Raw genomic sequence first — 20,789 nt, 5'->3', positions numbered from 1 at the left:
AGGCCCAGACCCACCAGGGATCGGGTGCAGGACAGAAGCAGGGGATCATCGGGGGATGGATGTGACCAGAGTCAGCCTGAGACACAGGCCAGTGGAGCACGGGATCTGCAGACTGTTTCCTGTCCACTCTGGGCCTTTGTGGGACATAAAAGCTCACCCAAGGACGGGGGGTGGGGAGCTGGTCTCCTTGAGAGGAGGACAAGTTCCCCTTGGAAGAAGTGACAAGGACACAGTGTCTTGGATGAGACTGCATGGGCATGCCAGCTTCTGTGTGCTGCCCGCTCTCCCCTCCTTCTCCCTCCCCATCCCTGGCCTCTGCTGCCTCTCCCCTGCCAGGATGAGCAGGTCCAGTGCCTGCTGCTATGTCATGTCTGCTGTTCTCCTCTCTGGAAGTCAGGGTGACAGCCTTGTGAACTCTTTCTGGGGTCCTTGCTGGGCTCCAGCCCCAGGCCCTGTCCAAGGTGCTGATCAGGCTCAGAGAAAGGCTTGGTCCCAGGCACATGAGCTGCCCTGGACTCACCTTCCTACAGTGGTGTCAACTGCTGTGGGGACCCTCTCACCATTGGTTCTTTACTCCTCACCTCTGCTTAGTGGGGACCCTAGCCCTACCCTCCCAACCTCTTGTCTCTCCACCAAGTTCATCCTTCCCTCATCCCTTCCTCTGCACCTGCTTTTCCTCTGCCTGGCTTGCCCACCCCATTCTCCCAAGCTCAGCCCAAGGTCACCTCCTCCAGGAAGTCTTCCTTCATCTCAGGCTAACTTATCTGATTACTGTCCATGCCAGTTCTCAATGGTGGGTTCTGCCAGGGTTCGCCTGTTCAGGCTCACAATTTGTCTTCAGCAGACAGCTGTACCTGGCACATGGAGATGCTTGATCATTAATGACTTTGATTAGTTTAGTCAGTTAATTGGTCAGGGTTAGGTCGTTAAGATCGATACCAACATCACCTCATCGTGGTGACTGTCTTTTTCAAATTTACCACTTTCACTGGTTTTAATGTTGTACAGTCAACACCTCTATCAAGTTGCAGAACCTTTTCACCACCCCAAAAGGATATTTGGTACCCATTTGTAGTCACCGCAACCCTCTCTTACCCCAGCTCCTAAGAACCAATAATCTACTTCCGTCTTCCTGGATTTGCCTCTTCCGGGCATTTTGTACAAGTGGAATCACACACTGTGGGGTCTCCTGTGTCTGGCTTTTCTCACTGATAGTAATATCCTCTGGGTTCATCAGGGTGTCACATGTAGCTGAGTAATAGCCCATGTCTAGATGAGCCCCTTCTGTTGGTTACTCCTCAGCTGGTGGGCATTTGGTTGATTCTGGTTTAGGCCCCTTTTCAGTACTCAGTAGCAAGAGGAGCATGTTGAGGGGCTGCAGAGACACTGCCTGGTCCAAAGTCCCACGTCCCTGTTCTCAACTGTGATTGTCCTGGGAGCCTATGACCCACTCTCGGCCATCAGCCACTCCCGATTTCAAGAAGGACAAAGTGGTCCCTTCCCAAATGAAGTGAATTCTAACCTTTCAACCAGGGAGGATTGTGCCAGCCAGGACAGTGTCTGCTATCGCTGCTGCCCAGGCCTGTGCCTAGCGGCCCTGCAGTTCTCTGCTGAAGCGGCTGGCGTCCACATATGCCTGGCAGCGCAAGTCTCCCGTGAAACCCCTGAAATATAAAAATCTTAAATATTTTAGCAAATAAAAAAATTTTAAACTGTGCGGCCAGATGTCCAAGTTGACAAAGTGCTTAAGGCATTTGACTGATAAAAAGCCAGAGCCCACAGTAAGTGGGATTTAGAACAAGCCCCGAGGCAAGTGTGTGATACTAGAAACGTCCCGGCCCTCAGAGTGGTGCTCGGGCTCGGGCACGGGGGTTTGAAGGCAAGCGTCCATCTGTCGCACCGCGCGTCCGACACTCAACAAAGGCGTATGGATCTCAGCGCGGCCGCTTCTCTGCTCTGCAGCAGGCCCAGGCGGGACGTGTCACAGAGGAAGGGCCATCAATATTCATGGTCGGCAGGCACCTCTCCTCTCTTCCCTCTCTCCACTGTGTCAGCTCTCTGCTTGGGCTGCAAACAGCAACTCTGCCTTCAGAGTCTGCAGAAGCACCTGAGACACAGAGGGGCCCGGGAGGCCATGGCCCTCACGTGGGAGATGGAAGATCACCCTAGGCCCCTGTGAGGGCAGAGGGCAGAGCCCTCCCCAGACAGAGGAGGAGAGGGACCCAGGGAGGCCACAGTTCTCACCTGGGCAGAGAGGGGGGGTCAGCCCAGGACCTTGTGAAGGCAGACCCCTCCCCAGATTAAGATGAGAGAGGGAGAAAGGGGAGCCCCGAGGGGTGGGGTCCAGGGAGGGATGGGAGCCCCGAGAGGAGCATATACAGCTGAGAACTATGGAAACAGCAGAAAGCCTGAGCTCGGTTGGCTGTTTTTTAAATCCAGGGGTTGATTTCCAGCACTGCTCTCCAAGTGTAGCATGTGTAGCTCAGGAAGAACTAAACATGGGGTCTGGGATGGTGGGGACCATTGGCCTTGCCAATGGAGGGAGAGGGGAAAGAGCTGGGCCTTCTGGGTATGGATGGTCTGGTCTCATTTGCACCCCTGAGTTGCTGGTTCTGACTGTGCTGGTGACAGTGGTTTTGACCTGGAGCTCCCACCACCTGAGCCCAGTTGGGCCCCCTGTAGGGCCTGGTCCAGGCCTCTTGGGGGAGGGCCTCTTCTACCAATCCGCCCTCCTTGACATCTGAGAAGCCCTGTACCTACGTGGCCTCCCCATGGCTGTATAGAGTCAGTCAGCACAGTTAGCTCCAGGGTCTGGCAACCAAGAATGAGTCCTGGGAGCTGATCCACGTGGGAAAGTTAAGGGTCTTGTCCTGGAGAACACCACGATTATCGGGAGAGTCACACACAAGCTGGAACTCCGCTCGACCCTTTACACCATGTCAGGGGACCCAGGTGAGTCTTTTGTACTAGGGCACTGCCCACCTGGTTGTCTGCTAGTCCCGTGGGCAGCTGGGGTGCACCTCCCAGCCCAGCAGAGTCTTAACCCATTTTACAAACCAGGACACTGAGGCTCCAGGTGGCCAGTGGCCGATCCAGGCCTTGGGTCCTGCCTGGTCAGGGGCGCCCCATCTGTTGCTCACAACCTGCCTCTGTCCAGCCAGACCAGAGCATCTGCAGTGGGAAATGGCCTGTGGGCTGTTCCAGTCCCGGGACTCCTTCCGTGCCCAGAAGGGCACCCCTTCCAGAACATTCTAGCACAATCCACATTGAAAAAATAGAGATGAAATGAAAAGACAAAGGAAGTTTTATTATTGTAGCTTTTATATCACACTCTGAATGGCCACTCTTGTAATACAGAGTCATTATCACAATTAAACCCATTCCATTAAATAGCACAGGCATTTATTACTGCCAATAAAGGACAACATCAGGGTACTGATGGAGCCAGCATATCGGGCGCTCTGCCTCCTGAGCACCTGGGCCAGACATCTGGGCTTGGGGGACTCACTGGAGAGGACTGGGGCCCTGTTGGGGTTCAGAGTCACATGTCATGTCTCCTTATTGAGTGCCTCCTGCTTATGAGCATGACCCAGGGGCTGAGGGGACAGTTAGCAGAGACCCTGAGAGAGAGGACAGCAGTTTGCTCTTGGAAAGGATTGACAAGGAGTTTCCTTACACATGACCCCTTGTTGAGACAGTTGCATCCAACTCTAGCACTCAGAGCCTTGATGCTTAAAGAAATGAACATCTAAAAGTTGAAATCAGACCCTGTGATTGTGGGAACATTTTTACATGCAGGACAGGGTATCTTTTGGTGATTTTCTTTCCATCCCTTAGAGTGACCTATGCTAGCATGATGGTTTTAAAATACATTTCCAGACTATTTGACAGTCCTCACCGCAGGAGAAGGCTTAATTCCCTCTTCTTGAGTGTGGCCTGGGCATAACTATGTGCGTCTAATGAATAAAAAGTGGTGGGAGGGGTGATTGTGATTTCTAAGATGATGTTACCCATCATCGTCTGCCTCAGGGACTAGCTGCCCCACGGCCACCATGACTCAAGACAGCCTTTCACCTGCTCCATTGTCTCCCACCTGTGAGACGTGAGGATGGTTTTCCCAGGACAGCTAACACCTTGGGGTCCCCAGAGGGTCCAGTAGGCATGCCCAGCTTATGACTGTGTCAGGGTCCACGTGACCCTCCCACAACTCTGTGACATGGCTCCCAGTGATGCAGAGGCTGTGGGTCCATCTAGGCAGCTCTGTGCTGTTTCTGACGACCCATGGGCTGACCTGCAAAGAGGACGGTGGTGCTGTGAGCACCCTGGGGGCTGTGTGCACACAGTTGGCCAGGGGGCCTGAAGCAGCCACCATGGGCCCTTCCCTGCCCTCTTGAACCTCTGGGAGAATAAGGCCATGGAGGAGCCCTGGACTGCCCATGAAGGAGAGGCAGTACCGTGAGGGGTGATGGGGTCCTTGTATCCTCCAGGGTGGGCTTGGCCATGGCTTCTGCTGCTGCCATGGAAGTGCCCACAGACCTGGGCTGAACAGTAGAAACTTGCTCTTATGCAGTCTGGGGGCCAGAGGTGCTAAGTCAGGTGCGGGCAGGGCCACAGCCTCTGGAGACTCCAGGGAGCGTCAGCCTTGCGTGTGCCCACTCTGGCGGGAGCTGTCTCTCTGTGGCTCTTGTCACCGAGCTCCCTCTGCCTTCTCTCATGTGGACACATGTAACAGCACTCAGAGCACACCCAGATGAGTCAGATAGCTGCCTCTTCTCAGGATCCTTAGTCATGCCTATTGTGTGTCAACCAAAATTTCTGAAATGGAGACCTGATTGAAATGCTAGTGCTTACTTGAGGTTTATTAGGACTGCAGCCTGGGAGAAACAGATTCAAGAAGCACCTGAATTGTGTTCTGTCAGACCTCAGCATGGGGGGAGCTCATAAATGCAGAACCTGCAAGGTTACAGTCAGTTACGCAGAGAAGGGGACACAACCAAGCCAGACCTGTCACTATGCCTGTAAATGGGCAGTATCTGATGGAAGTACATGTGTGTGCATGCATGTACACACGTTAGCATTTGTGCAAATGCAAACATGTCTGGATACATGTATGCAAATATGAACATGTGTCTGGATATGTGTGTGCATGTGTGCAAATGTGAACATGTGTCTGAATACATATGTGCACGCTTGTGTGTGAGCATGTGTGTACAAATCTGCATGTGTGTGTAGTGTCTCAGGCACAGCCTGGGTTGGGGCAGGCTTCTTTGCATTCCTCCTCCCCCAGCAGGGCTGGCTTTGCAGGAGGCAGCCTGACCTGAGCGATGTGCCAGAAACCCAGCACTGTAATTCTCTAATTTCCATCCTGTAATTCTTAATCACTTGGGAGCCAGGGCCCCGTAGTTTCATTTTGCACTGGGACTGCTGTTCTGTAGCTCATCTGGCCCCCAGGAAACTGATGGAGTCTTAGGAGGCAGGGCTGCCAGGGTATCTGCAGCCACGTGAGTGACCTGGTCAGTGGGTTTCGGGGCTAAGTGTGCGGGGGCCAAGGACAGTGGCCAGAGCAGCAAATACCAACACAGGAAACCTGCTGCAATCTAAATTGAGATGATCAGGAAATGTGTCTTCAGTATTAAGTATGAACGATGCAGTTACTTCTGGAGAAGGCAATGGCACCCCACTCCAGTACTCTTGCCTGGAAAATCCCATGGACGGAGGAGCCTGGTAGGCTGCAGACCATGGGGTCTCGAAGAGTCGGACACGACTGGGCGACTTCACTTTCACGCATTGGAGAAGGAAATGGCAACCTACTCCAGTGTTCTTGCCTGGAGAGTCCCAGGAACAGGGGAGCCTGGTGAGCCGCCGTCTATGGGGTCGCACAGAGTCGGACACAACTGAAGCGACTTAGCAGCAGTAGCAGCATGCAGTTACTTCGGGCAGAGGCTTACTAAAATGACTTCCTGCTCTTTACCTGGGAAGCCAGCTGTGTGTCTGGCTAGGAGGATGCAGACCCTGCCGGTCTCCAGGAGTCATCTATCAGTGGGCACCCCCCAGCCCCGGCTCCTGGGCAGCTTTGTTTCTGTGTGGGATGGGCAGGCGGGAATAGCAACAGAGGAGTCTCCGGAGAGTGGCAGGGATAGTGCCACCCTGGAATTTTGGCTGCATTTAATATGTGTAATGGGGAGGAAGTGGGCCAAGGCCTGAGATTAGCACTCATCACAGATTCAGGGCAGCAGCCGTCCATCTGGACGCACTCAGGTGGGTCCAGTCCACGGCTCAGCCCACAGGCCTCGCCCACCAATGTCTGCTGGTCTTCATCTAATGAGTGATTCCGGATTAAAATGGGCCAGCAACAGGGCACTGATTTATATTAAATCTCCATAAAATGAAAATTGCAGAGACCTACTCAGGGTCATTCGTTATGCAAGGAAATTTAATCACAGTCCCATCCGAACGGCCCCGTGCCACCCGATGGATAATGGAGCTGCCATGTGGGGATTAGGAACGCATCCTGTTTGCTAGGACAGCTTCCCCTGATGTCTGTGCCTTGGGTCCCCACAGCCACCCCCCAGGACAAGGCAGGGTGTGTTGGGGCACTCAGGTCACCCCGGCAGCAGTGATTCACCCCGACCACAGCCCATGACACTCACTTTGCTCACTAGAACCTTCTCCATATTTTTCTCTATCAAAAAAGTACGACAGGAGGAAAAACAGACAAAATTCGAGCAAAAAACCCTGGGCCACATTCCCAGTTTGTGGAGACAGTGGTTGTGAGACATGGCCTCTCGCCTCCCCCTATTGGTTCATCTCCCCACTGTCACATCATCACACCTCCCAGGCAGGGCCCTGCCCACTATGCAAGATTTTCCTGTCCCTCAGGAGAGTCCGAGGCTTCTGGCTGCTCTTCTGTGGTTCCCAGGAAGGGGCCGGGCATCTCCAGGTTAACGCTAACTGACAAGCAGCTTAGCGAGAGCCCTGGGCACTGGACTCATGGAAAAGTGATATCATGAGGCACCTGCCCGCCTGGCCCTCCTGCGGCCCCTCCCTGACCACTGCTGTCAGCCCCGTTTACTCACATGCGCTGGCCCGGCCCCTCACAAGGACACGTGTGGACACCGGGCAGCTCAGGGGCCGGATGTGACCACTCTCCCTCACCTTTCCTGGGCCTGGACCACCTCACTGCCCCCACCTTGTCGGGGAAGCCATGCTCAGGTGTCCCTGGAGAGGACGTGTCTTTGGAAGGAAGAGTAAATGCAGGAGACAGAGGACTCCAGAGGGTGATTGGCATGGACGGAGCAGTGGATGCTGGACCTCCTTTATGGGGTGCCCCAGACGGCTGGCAGGGTCATCTTCAGAAACAACCCCATAAAGAGCAAAGTGGGGTGCTTGCGTCCCCCCAGAGCCTCTCCCACGACACGGCAGCTCATGCAGGGTGGTTTCTGCGACAATCAGGGTGGCCCCTGACTTTCAGAGACCAGTGCCCATGGTGGAGCAGTAGGAGACACCACCACCCAGCCCCCAATCTCCAGCACCATTGAGATCACCACCCACATAGCAGATGGTAACCTCTGCAAGCTTCAGACCCCCTGGGCTGAGTGACAGAGGCCAGGCCCCAACCCCACACCCTATGAATCCATTTAGGAGACATTCCTGAGAAAGTCACTGTAGGGCCAGACAGCAGGCCCGTGGTTTCAGGTCAGGCGAGCACAAGAGGGCTTTTGGGGTGATGGCTAGAGTGTGTATCTTGCTCTGCTGTGTCTCAGGCTGTATGCATTTACCCACATTCAATGAACTGCATCTAAGGGGTTCATTTTACTGGGTGCAAATTGCACCTCAATAAGCCTGACTTGAAAAAATCGAATTGTAGGTGTTAACAGAGCTCTCTGGAAATAGACTGGTGGGGAGGCAGTGGTTGTACGACCTTGTGAATGTTCTTAGTGCCAACAAATCATACACTCAAAAAGGGGTTAAACAGTGTTTTATGTAAGTATGTTTCACCACAATAAAAAGATACAATAAAGGACTTCACTGGTGGTCCAGAGGTTAAGAATCCGCCTGCCAGTGCAGGGGACCTGGGTTCCATCCCTGGTCCAGGAAGACTCCACACATCTCAGGGTAACAAAGACTGCTCCCCCAACTACTGAGCCCAAGAATTCTGGAGCCCGTACTCCCCAAGGAAAAGCAATCCCCACTCCTGGCAGCTAGAGAAAGCCCTCTGGCAGCAACAAAGATTCAGTGCAGCCAAAAAAAGAAAAAAAAGATACAGGAAGCAGTAACCCCTTGAAGAATGAAGGGAATGCCCCTCGGGAGCATGGTACCCAGTTGCCCTCTCATCTTTTCCTGCAGGCTCTGCAGCGGGCCTAAGGGGGCGGGGGTGGGATCTTCAGCAAAGGGTCACTGTGTCTGTGATCCCAGACACTGGCCATGACCTCCCTGGTGGGGAGCACAGTTGGCACTGATGAAGCCTTGATGGGGTGGGAGAGGGGGAAGCTGCTTCTCAGGACCCCCACTCAGTCCTCCTGAGGCACAGGGTCCCTGGACGGAGGGGAAAACGGGTGCTGGGCTCTGCATCCTGGCCTTGGTGCTGGGCTGATGCTCACTGGGCCTCAATCGTGTCTGTTCATTTGTGGTTATTTTGGAAACACTGTTCCTTCCCAGACGCGGTGGGCGGAGGAGCAGTTGAAAGCCAAAGGCCTTGTTTCAAAAACGTCTTTAGCAGGTCTGCGGCTGTAATGAGCCAGTTTAATGAAGTCAGTATCCTTGAAAGTTCATCCACATCCCTCATCCGTCAGCATGGCCACTTCCCAGCACGACATTAATTAGCCGCGGCGTTCCCTGCAGTGCAGAGAGAGGTGAGAACGACAGGTGTGGGGACCTATGGCCCTTCAAAAGCACTGTTTAACCAGCGTGTTAAACAGAAAACAAGAGCAAACCTGCCGACAACGTGCTGATTAGTAGGTGTTGACCCCTGCCCAACGTTCCTGCAGCTCCAGCAGCGGCCAAGGCCTCCTCCCTCTCAGCTGGCTCCCCTCTGCCTCTGTTGAAATCGGGCTGGGCTACAGGTTAAGTGGCGTGGGTCGGGTGCTGGGGCCGGCCAGGCTGGGGGACTCAGGACATGACCGCAGCTCAGGGAACACTGCCCTCCCCCCTGTCTCTGCAGAGCCCCTTCAGACAGTGGCCACATTCGGCCATCCAGGCTCCCTCACGGTGAGGATGTCCCCTGAGGCCCAGTGGCAACCTCCCCTCAGGTCCTGCCCGCTGACCTACAGAGCTGTCTCACCCACCTTCCACAACAGCCCCCTCCCACCCTTGAAGGGCACCTTGTGGCCTTGGCAGAGAGGAAACCGTCTACAGCGTGACTCGTCTGTACATGCACTCATGGACGCAAGTGTGCTCACCTGAACGTGAGTACGTTCAGGTGATGCTTGGGCAGACAGCATGGTTGCCCCAGGCTGGCTCCAGACTGGGCTGAAAGGGGATGGTCAGCTGTTCTCCTGGATCAGGTGTTCCCTTTCCAGACCAGCCAGGCCTTCCCAAAACAGAGGCAACCAGCGCTGCACTGGCAGTGAGCAGGGTCATGAGACCCTAAACCTGCAATATTTGAAGGAATGTGTTTGTTAGGGGAGGAGGGCTTGCCAAAGGGAAGGGAGGGTTATAGTCTCTTCTCCCCAGAAGTAGCTGCAGCAGAGAGATGGACAGGGAGAGACAGAGAAAGAGAGAGAGAGAGGGAGGAAATGAGCCAGGCTGTGTGTGCAGGGGGCCTGGGGGTAGCTTCTGTTCCCTGGAAGCAGCCCTGGGACATTTGAGGACGGCACTTTCATCCCATCTGGCAGCCCCAGGTCCCTGAGGTGGGGGGGGTGGGGTGTGGAGCTCATGGAAAGCTCTGGAACATCACTGCTGACCCTGAACCCAGAAGGGCTCAGGGTGGATGAAGAGTAGTGTTTTCACGTCCAGGAAGCAGGTTACAGACTTCACATTAATTTTGGAAACCCAGACTCCTGCATGTAAAATAAACACCTTCCCATGAGTCTGTGATGCCTCAAAGGAAGCCCTGCCGTCTTAGACCCTCAGTAGTTCGAGTGTGGCTGAGGGCCGGGCAGCTGTGCTGCTCAGGGAGACGCTGGAAGGACAAAGAGTCTTAATGCCCAGAGGCTTGAGATCCAGCTCCTCCCACCCACAATCTGGGCACCGCGGGCCAGAGAGCAACTTACGGACAGTGGGGTTTCTGTGCCCCTGTTACCAAGCCCCTGAACGTGTCCACTCCTGAGTGGTGAGCTGGCCCCTATCAAGCTTTCGGTCAGCATCCAGGCTGCTCTACACAACCATCCTGGAACCTGGAGTGACTTTGGCAGGGGGGACCTGGCTTGCCACCTGCTCGGTGATGACTTGGGACCACGTCGCGTGAGCCTGTCTCTGGACCCCTGGCAGGTGCAGGCTGGGCCCAACCCAGACCTATCACCCCACATGCACGAGGCACTGAGACCGGCCGCTCATTCCCAAGGATCTTGTAACTTGGGTGCCGTCTGTGGTCAAAGGCAGGCATGCAGGCTGGTGCCCCGAGCCAGCAGCTGCGGAGTGACAAAGGCGGCAGAACGCATCCTGGCAGATGCCTCGAGGCCGTCCAAGAGCCCCATGGGTCCCTATGGCATCTTGGGACTGGAAGCCAGGTTCCCAGGCTGGCCTTGGCCTCATTAGGGCAGCGAGAGCTGTCCACGCGGAACTGGGGAGACTGCGCTGCCGTCAGGCCGAATCAGGGCCCCCAGGAAAGCAACTGACTGTGGACTCATCACTTTAGACAAAATGGAGCTTGGAGGCGAAGCCAGGCTGCTGGGAAGGCTGGGCTGCTTCCAACATGCAGGCAAGCTGCTCCCGCAAGGACTTCCCTCACTCCCGTGCCCGGCGGCAGCACAGCGCCATGCAGGGCTGGCACCCCAGGAGGCCTTGTGGGTCGTAGGGGGCAAGGCCACATGGGTCTCTGTGATGCATTCAGGGGGGTGTGCCCCCAGGAAGTGCGGACCCAGACACGGGGGGCCACAGAGCATCTTCCCTTTGTGTCCCTATCGGGCACCAGCCGGGAGTCCCGCAGAGCCGAGACAGCGAAACGTACTCATTTACAAACTCGATCCCCTCATGTTAACCTCCAGAATAACTCTGGCCACCTTCCCACTCACAGCCACACTGAAAAAACAGCTTTTATACCATGATATGAACGCATATGCCTCGGGCACTTCGGGCTGGGAAGAAGATGGCACAAGTCACTTTTTAAAATGGGGTAAACACCAGATCAAAGGTTACTTTGCTAATTATTTCAGCTGTCCTGCATTATGGTAACGTGGGTTTTGCTCCTTTGAGGTTAAATGTACAAATGTGTATTAACTCTCTGATTTTATGAACAGACCTGGGGAGTTGGAACATCGAGTTACAAGCCCAAAGAGGCAATTGAGGGAGAAATTATTTAATCCATCATAAATCCCTCTATCCCATCCCTTCAAATGGGATGCCCAAAGGGATTAAAGACTAAAAACATATCCCAGGCAAATTCACATGATAAAATTGCTGTAATCACTCTCTGCTGGATTAAGCAGGGCCCGGAGCCTCTGCGGAGCAGGGTCCACTCAGGCGCCGAGGGAGAGGCAGGCTGGCTGGGCCACGCGGAGTGATGGCTGGTGCATTTCCCCATCAATTCAGGAAAACATGTATCTGTCCTTTGTGAGGCAGAACTTCTTTTAATGCTCCCAAACTGCAAAGAGACAGACAGGCGTATTTGGCAAAGCAAGCATCTGCACTGGGACACTACTCAGCTTACTTGTAAGGGAAAATGAGGCTCCGGGAGGTTTCCATGACCTCTGCAGATGTGAAAAGGAAACCTCATCTTTGGGATGAAGTCAGCAAAACGAAACAATGGAAGCCATGTGTGTGGTACTCAGGGGTCCATCCCTGAGCTCATGGGGGCTGGATGGCTTCTGTGAAGTCCACGCTCCTGGGCTCTGGGGGCAGAGCCTGGTGTAGGTAGAGTTCTGCCCCCGGAGTCTGGGCGCCCTTACCTGTTACTGGAAACTGGGATGCTGTTTTAGGTACATGAATTTCCTACCAAGAAAAGAATGATCTTTGGGCATAAAGTGTGTTGGGCACTATCAGAACCAAAAGTGCTGGAGCCACACCCGTCATGTCAGTCAGTAAATGAAAATGAGGTGCAGGACTGTGATCAAGTAATTTGCCTCTCTTACCCCGGCCAGAGTCCCCATGGAGCCACTGGGCTTGAGAAGCCTGCCCCAAGCTGCCAGGAGCCGGGCTTCTCAGGCTCGTAACCTGAGTGTGAAGGAGTCTTGGTCCGAGAATGACTCATGTAAGCAGTCAGTGTGGTCGAATCCTTCATCTGTGGGGTCAGCAGAGGAAGAGGCTCTGCTGAATCAAGACAGCCCCTTGGCCACAGCAGGGAGGACCCCAGGGTCACTCCACTGGCTCCCCAGGAGTCAGTGTGGATGGCCTATGCAAGGCTGATGTACAGCAGAAACCAACACAACACTGTAAAGCAATTATTTTCCAATTAAAAATAAAAATTAAAAAACTGCACTTTGAATGCTTTGTGCTTTTATCATCTTGAGCTGCTATCTCCACCACTTGATGGAGGAGTGGCCACTGGGCACTTGAAATGGGCTATCCCGAACTGACATGGGCTCTGAATGCAAGACACGCTGGATTTTGAAGACTCAGTACAAAAAAATGTAAAATATTTCTCTAGTAATTTATATTTTCCTAATAATTAAAAAATACTGATTACATGTTAAAATGATAATAGCTGGGCTATGTTGGAATAAATAAGTCATTAAAGCTAATTTCATTTACTTTTATTTTCTTTACATAGCCACCAGAAAATGTAAGATTCTATACATAGCCAGCACTATCTGTGTTGGGCAGCCCCAGTTTTAAAAGGCTTGCCTTAATATCTTGCTCCTCCAAGAATCAACCCTGAATATTCACTAGAAGGACTGATGCTGATGCTGAAGCTCCAATACTTTGGCTACCTGATGTGAAGAGTCGACTTATTGAAAAGACTGATCTCTCATTAATGTTGGGAAAGATTGAGGGTAAGAGGAGAAGGGGGCGACAAAGGCTGGATGGCATCATTGACTCAATTGACATGCGTTTGAGCAAATTCCAGGAAACAGTGAAGGACAGGGAAGCCTGGCATGCTGCAGTCCATGGAGTCTCAAACAGTCGGACACGACTGAGTGACTGAACAATTTTTGAAAATAAGCTGTGTCAAACCTGAGCTCCAAAAAGCTCTTTCCCACTGAATTCCTCCCCTGTCTCCGCCCCCGCCTGCCCCCTGTTCAGGAGGGAGCTCTGGGTTAGGCGCTGGGTGATGAGTTTTCTCAAGTTAATTCACAGCAACTCATGCCACCCCTGCAGGAAAATGAGCCTTAGAGGAAGACACCAGAACCCCCACCAGAAGCTCCCAGAGTTCCGGGCTCACAAACAGGCACCTCTGGCTGGTTATATTGGGGGTGCACAGGCCATGGAGGGGTCAGACCCTTCCTGTTGGGAATGTTCTTCCAATGTCTAGGTTGTCTTAGAATGAGGAGTTTTGTCATGTAAACTTGGGAGAAGCCAAACAAGCATTCATTTTAATATTTCAGATTGCATGATTAGCGGCTGCTGTTGAGAAACCCACCTAATTTCACTTTAAAAAACTCCTTCACTCAACCCCAGGGAACAGCATGGCTACCATTTTGGGAGGACATGGATAAACATGTTTGCAGATTTTAAAAATATTTAAATTTAACTTTTACTTAAACAAAGTTATTGGAAGAATTTACTTTAATGGTTATTTTTAAAATTTGTTATCTTTCACCTAGAGGGGCAGAGAAATTTTTTTCTTCACCTTTTTCTTATTGTGTGGCTGTGTTAGTTCCTCAGTTGTGTCTGACTCTTTGCAATCCCACGGACTGTAGCCTGCCAGGCTCCTCTGTCCATGGAATTCTCCCGGCAAGAATACTGGAATGGGTTGCCATTTCCTACTCCAAGGGATCTTCCCAACCCACAGATTGAACCTGGATGTCCTGCATCAGCAGGTGGATTCTTCACCATCTGAGCCACCAGGGAAGCTCTTTTTCTTACTGTCTGGTGTATTTGCTGAGTGGCTGCTTACAGGTCAGTTGTCTGTGTCTTAGAGACTTCTTAGACTGCTTTAGAAGCACGTGGCCCAAACTGACACAACTCTCAGAACACTGAAATTATGAGTTCTGTCACAAGTGAACACTATTTAATTCGATATTAAAATTTCATCATATTATTTTAAAAAATTAGTTGAAATCAAATACTTTATTCTGAATATAAATGATGTGCTAAACATGTCTGACTTTAGAATAAGCAGCTCTGTTTCAGATTATAAGTAACTAATTTATAAAGTTGATTCCGAGTCACTTTGAAATGACCCTAGAAGTTAATGACACTCGGATTGCAGTTATCTAAAAGGCATTTGAAACACACTTTCCAACACTCAGTTTTTAGAATGTGCAAAACTGATAAACTAGTCTGTTATGGGGGGAAAGACAATAAAAAATAAAGATGGAAATTAGCAAAAACCAGTATTAAACATATGTCTTTATGAATAAGACTTAATCACACACTTCATTTTGCAAATACAAAAGGGCCTTTTGAGATGTATTAATTAAAGTTAACCGCTGTAGACAGGCCGCTTTGTAGGGCCGCAGTCCTCTCCCTATTAGCATAGCATTAACGACAGCCGCGGAAATTGGGTTAATAAAGCCGGGTATTGTGGCAGAGCCGGCGAGCGCAAACCGGTGAGCACAGCTCGGTCCCTCTGGGAGGCCCAGGCTGTGCGCGGCGCGTGGACCCCGGCTGGTGGCAGAGTTCTGAGTTGAGAATTGCCTTTAAAGAGATCCCATCACCGTGATCATTGGCCAGGGCGTGCCCCAGCAGCATGTACTCACCGGGGCCGGGTCACCTCTCCCAGAATTGTGCGGGGTCGGTGGAGAGGGGCCTTGGCCTGTCACCAGGGCTAAACTAGGCCCTCCCCTGACACCCCAGGAGCCCTCCTCCATGCAGCCGCCTTTAAGCAGAGGGCGCATCTCGGTCTCCATACAGCGTCACCAGGGCCGCGCCAGGGCGGTGGTGCCAGGAGAGTCCAGGGGCTGCTTAGGGACAATGGGAAGCAGCCGGCGTCAACGTCCGCTCACCCAGAGGTCAACATCTCCAGGCAGGCTAGAAAAGAAACGTAACAGACGGGAAAGGCGAAAAGCTACCAACCGGGGTCTTCTTGCGTCCGCGGTCTAGCTCCCTTGCAACCACAGTTGCGGGACCCGGTTGGGGAGCATCCGGCAGTTCCGCTCCTGCGGCGCGGGGAGGGGGTCATGGAGCCGGCGGAGGCGGAACACGTCCACCCAGAGCGCGGCCTTGCGGTTGGCAAGACGGCCGACGGAGGCCAAACATGACCCCCGAGAGGGCCGGGACCCGGGCTACCCTCCGTCCCTGCGCTCTGAGAGCCCCCAGGTGGGTCTGGGGAGGACCACCCCCGCGGGGATCGCGCCAATCCCTGTTCCCGCTGCGACCCCGGGTTTCTTTTTGAGGCTGAGCGGTGGCGCCCAGACAAATACGGTTGGTCAGCCTCGTCCTGTCTCCAGGATCGATGGCTGGCGACGTCCGGAGAGTGCCCAGGGGCGCTGCAGGATCTAGGACCTGGATTCCAGCACCCCGTTGTCCGGTCCAGTCCCACTCCCGGCTGGGCTTTGCTCTTCTGTTCCGCCGGCCCAACTGCTCAGCGCACAAGGGCTGGAAGCGAGGTGCGGCCGTCTTCCCATGAGCGGAGTCCAGTGGGGGAGGGTGGCAGTCATGGGGGCAAGGTAAAATAAAGGACGCGTGCGGAAAGAGGGACGGCCCAGGGCCCTTAGGGCTTCTCGTTACAGTGTTTGCAAAGCGCCGAGGGCGTCCCGGAGAAGGCGGCGCACTTGTCTGGACAGGGCAGCGCGGCGCTGGCAGAGAAGGGGTACAGTGCAGCCTGGCCGAAGGGTGTCAAGGGCGCGGCGGCCACCGGCGTGGCCAAGCCCTGGCCGTGGTTGAGGTAGGCCACGAGGCGCCGCATCTCGTCCAGGGCCTGCGCCTGCATGAGGATGTAGTTCTTGGCAAGCAGCAGCGTGGCGATCTTGGAGAGCTTGCGCACCGACGGGCTGTGCGCATAGGGGATCACCGCGCGCAGACCGTCCAGGGCGTCGTTCAGGTCGTGCATCCGCCGGCGCTCCCGGGCGTTGATGCTCAGCCGCAGGGACCGCTGCTCCCGGGGCCGCCGCCGTCCGTCCGCCGCGCTCCCCGGCCCGCGCCGCCGCCTCCGCCGCTCGAAGGCGTCGTCCTCGTCCCCGCTCTGCTCGCCGCTGCTCTCGGCCGCCGCGGCCGGGACTCGGGGCGCAGACGCCGCGGGGAGGTCACTTCCCGTGCCCGGCATGCCGTAGCCGCGGGCCGCCTCCGGCCCCCGGGCCGCCCCGTAGGCGAGGCCCGCCGCCGCGTAGCCGTGGCTCAGCTCCAGGTACGCGTCCCCCGACAGCGACTTGAGCTCTGCCATGGCCGCGCCTCTGGGCCCGAGGGCCCGCCGGGCGGGCAGGTGCTCCTACGGCCCAGGCCGTGCTGCCCCAGGGTCCGCGGTCGCGCTGGCGGCCGGCGCCGCCTCGGTCCCGCTCCCGGCTCGCGCGTCCGTCCGGCAGTCAGTCAGTCCCCGAGCCTCCCAGGGCCTCGGCCCCGCCTCTTGGTCGCCTCCCCCTCCCCCTTCTCCCCTCCCCCTCCTATTCCGTCTCTTTCTCTCCTACCGCCCCCGCCCCCACCCCCACCTCTCGCGGCCGCGCGCTGGGCTGGGCCGGGGAGTGCTTTACCTCCCACTCGCGCCGCCACTCCCCCTTTAAGGTGCGGAGGCGCCCGCTGGGACTTCGCAGCCGTCCAATCAGAGGGGACCTGGTGACCGCCTCTTTCCGGAGCCTGGCCGCTTAGGCGGCGCAGACCGACGGCCAAGGGTGGGAGAGCCGCCAGGATGAGGGAGCCGGGGGCCTGGTTGGAGACAGTGGTGGACGCGGTGGACGTCTCCGCGTCTCAGCGCTGCCTCCTGCCGCTCCCGGGGGTGCAGCCGCTGTACGCTCCTGTCCCTCGTGGGCACCCGCCTCAGTCCGGCTCCTTTTCTTCTTCTGTGCCATTTTCAGGAGCTACGTCCGGCGTCACGCAGACAGGGATTAGAGCAGGGAGCGCGCAGAACACCGCGGAGCCCGACCAGCCGAGTCCGGTTCAGGTGCCGAGCGCACGCCTGGGGCGCTCCTCCCGAGTGGGCGTCCTAGTAGTACCGCACAGCCAGGTAACCTGAGGGGCAAACTGGGCTCTCCCGGCGCCCCTTCCAGGGCCTGCTGACTCTCCAGGACTTCGGTGCTGGATGGGAGTGTTCGAGGAGACAGGCGCAAACACGTGGATCATCTGTCGTGGGAACATCAGAGACCGGCTCTCTGGGCCCCCGGATGAGGGGAGCAGAACCTGGGGCTGATGTTTAGGAGAGCAGGTCTCATCTACCTGCGTGTCCGGCTGGGAATGAAGGACAGGGTCTGGGGGAGGCCTTTTCCCAGGAGCCCCTGCACTGCCTCCTGGGCCGAGGTCTGGAGAGCGAGTGGGGGAAGCTCAGGAGCTGGGGTGGGGAAGCATCCTGAGGGGCAGGGGGCATCTAGGCTGTTGGAGGGGCAGCAGAGGGTGGGGGTGGGGGGCAGAGGCCCGCGTGGCTGGCCCTGGTGGGGAGTTTGGTCTTTGCTGGGAGGACAGAGGCCACCCAGAAGGACTCAGGGGAACGCTTTCTGCAAACCGCGGCACCGCAGCCCTCAGGGGATTTGGGGCGCTTCCCCCTGGGCGCCCCTCCCGGCCTGGCAGAGCAGTTCAGGGTGAAAGGGGTTGTAAGCAGAGGTGGGTCAGCTCCACTGATGCCCCCGGGCCCATGCGAGTGGTGGGGCCTGATGGGAACTGAGGGCCTCCTGCCTCTGGGCCTCAGGGCTGGGGGTGGGGTTGAGGGGGAGGGTATGCTCAGAGGACAAACTGAGGGTGGGGGCGTTTGAACCAACCAAGGGGTGTCTGGCAGGCACTTGTGGGGTCGTGGGAATGTCATCAGAATATGTAGTCATTGAAACCACAGGCACCCGGGAGATCGACTTTCAGAACAGAGGCTGGGGCAGAGCTCCCGCTGTGGCTGCAGGTCAGCATCGCTGGGAGGTTCAGTTAAATCCAATGTCAGCCCTCCCCCCGCCCCACCACGGGATCTGACAGCGGCAGTAGAAGCAGTCTCCGTGGTGGAGAATCCCGAATAGGCCTGGACAGGCGTGGTTTTTGGGCAGACGCTGCCACCTGCTGGCCGCTTGGGAGATTGCACTCCACCTGAGGGCCTTGCTGTTTAATGGGCATTCTCAGGCCCTCAGGTTCCCATTAGCCTCACTTCCTGGCACAGCCAGGCACAGTGAGGCACCCTTGACACCTTGGCAAGTCTCCCCTCTCTGCTTTTGGAGGTGGAGGCTCCAGAGGCCAGTGCTTCACTAGAATTGGGTAAGACACAATGAAGCCCAGGCGCAGCAGCTACCCCAAACCTGGCCGCTGCCCCAGACCTTCAGAAGCCATGCCAGCCCTGGGGAAGAAGCTGCTTTCCAGGGTGAGCACAAGAACCCCGCCTGCTCCACCACCTGGTCAGAGGGTGTTCCTTGTTCCTTATGTCACTTCTGATGTCTCAGCAGTTTCTTTCCAAAAGTCACTAATGGGCAGTTTACACTAAGAGGCTCCATGGCCAATCCTGGAACATGGCTGAAAGAGGCCCAAAGAACACTGATTTCAAACCTCTTCATGTTTTTATTGGTTTTGTGTTGCATGCCCACACTTGCTTTTGGGTTGTGATTTTTTTTCTGGGTTATTTCCTAAGTGCAGAAGGCTAAATGCGGTCATGGCTCTTTGCTGTTTGTTGTGGGCGGTTCCTCTGGGGTGAGGTCCCCATGGGCAGGCTGAGGGCAGCAGGTTGGGATAGCCAGGAAGTGTCAGGTCCTGCCAAGCAGGGAAGAGGTTAGCAGCTGCTTTGGGGCAGCACTGGTCCTGCATTTGGGGCGAGACTCTGCCCCCATTGTTTCTGGGGCTCTCTGGTGATGGAGGGCCTGGGCCGAGGTTTGTTTTAGGGGTGTGTGTTCCCTGTACCTCTCGCCAAGTACCTCTGGGTAATGCTTGGTAATTGCCCTTCAAGTCCCCTGAGTGGCAGAGCCTCCAGGTGGCAGCTCTGACCTCTGACCGTCCACCGTCTCTGTTTCCCCTGGGGGGAAGGCAAAGAAAGGCTCCCAGTCCTCTTACCAGAACCGGTTTGTTAAGGTTGTTAGAAGCCCCACAGAAGCACCACCTCCTGCATGCAGACAGGATTTGACAGCTTATAAAGCGCTCCCTCCCCGCTCCCTCTCTCCCTCCACTCCACTAGTGGGCACCGTGCCAGGCGAGTCCAGAGTGATGAGAAGAATTTTTTGAAAAAAACCTTTATTGAGATATAATTCAAGTACTAACTACACAGCTTACCCATTCAAAGTGTATAAGTCAAGGTTTTTAGATTATTCACGGTGTTATGTGTCCATCACAACAGTCTATTCCAGGGCACGTTTGTCACCCCAAAAAGACCCGCATACATTAGACCTGCATCCCTCCCATTCCTCCTTTTACAAAGCCCATGGCAACCAGCATCTGCCCTCTGTCTCCATGGATTTGCCTGCTCTGGACATTTCACGTAAATGGACTCACACGCTGTGTGGCTTTTTGTGACCGGCTTTTCTCACTGAGCGTGTTTCCAAGTGTAGCCACGTTGCAGGAGAGGAGGTGCTAATGCCGGATGAGCTGCTGGCTTGTGGCCTCTGGGTGAGGTATGTAGGAGACAGTCCCCTGGTTCTGAATCTCCCGAATGTTGCTCACGACTGCCACATCACACCCCACCCACTGGACCTCTGGGTCCCCCGTGGAGGTGGCCCCTGCTGTGTGTTTAGGTGGCATGCATGGCATGCATCAGCGTGAATATGTCTCCCCAAATACTCCTTGGTTAGCAGCAAAACTGTTACCCCTGAGGAATAACGAGAGAGCCCCTTTCTGAGTCCACAGGAAACTCGGGGCAGCAGGGCCGCCCAGGGCTCTGGCGCTGGTGGCTTCAGCTCTGATTTCCTTGCATCTTCTCTGCCCCTCCTTCTCCATCAGCACAGATTCCTGGCTGACCTCATCTCCTTCCACTTAAGATTCCCGGTAGCTCCTGGTCACCTGTGGGATAGAGTCCCTGCTCCTTGGGGCGTCTGCCCAGCCCCACTCCAGAGCCCTGTCCAGCTTGCCCTCAGCGCCGGCCACATGGGCTGCACTGCCACCAGTGTGTGCATCTTTCTGGCTTCTGTGCCTTGGGTTTGGCTCTCTGCCCACCTGGCACACCCTGCCCATCCCGCTGGGCTGAATGCCCCTCCTCCTCCAGGAAGCACTCCTGACATCCTCCCCCAGCCATACAAGATGTCCACCCACTGTGGCTCATTAAGAGTGACAAGCTTGGCCAAAAGCTTGTGACATTAGATCAAGGCTCATCGTTTCCCTCCGAGGTCACTGCCTGCTTCCCCAGGTTTAGGCCCAGAGTCTTTAAGTTTCTCTGTAACAGTGTTAGAAGATTTCCTCATAGGAAAGCTAGTCTAAATAAATATTGGGTGAAATATCCACATTTAATACCTTTGGGGTTTTCCTTTCTTGTTGATTTCTAATTTTATCACATTGTG

The 20,789-nt window shown here is 55.1% G+C and overlaps 1 protein-coding gene across 1 annotated transcript; it reads right to left on the bottom strand.

Moving 5' to 3' along the window:
* Nucleotides 1–13,891: 13,891 nt before the first annotated feature.
* Nucleotides 13,892–16,687, bottom strand: BHLHE23 (basic helix-loop-helix family member e23). The gene has a single exon (XM_019972780.2). The coding sequence runs from the start codon at nt 16,577–16,579 to the stop codon at nt 15,911–15,913; it is 669 nt and encodes a 222-aa protein (XP_019828339.1). The 5' UTR covers nt 16,580–16,687; the 3' UTR covers nt 13,892–15,910.
* Nucleotides 16,688–20,789: the final 4,102 nt, after the last annotated feature.

This window comes from Bos indicus, chromosome 13 (assembly GCF_029378745.1).
Source record: "Bos indicus isolate NIAB-ARS_2022 breed Sahiwal x Tharparkar chromosome 13, NIAB-ARS_B.indTharparkar_mat_pri_1.0, whole genome shotgun sequence".
Taxonomy (NCBI): domain Eukaryota; kingdom Metazoa; phylum Chordata; class Mammalia; order Artiodactyla; family Bovidae; genus Bos; species Bos indicus.
This window is presented reverse-complemented; position numbering and strand designations above follow the sequence as displayed.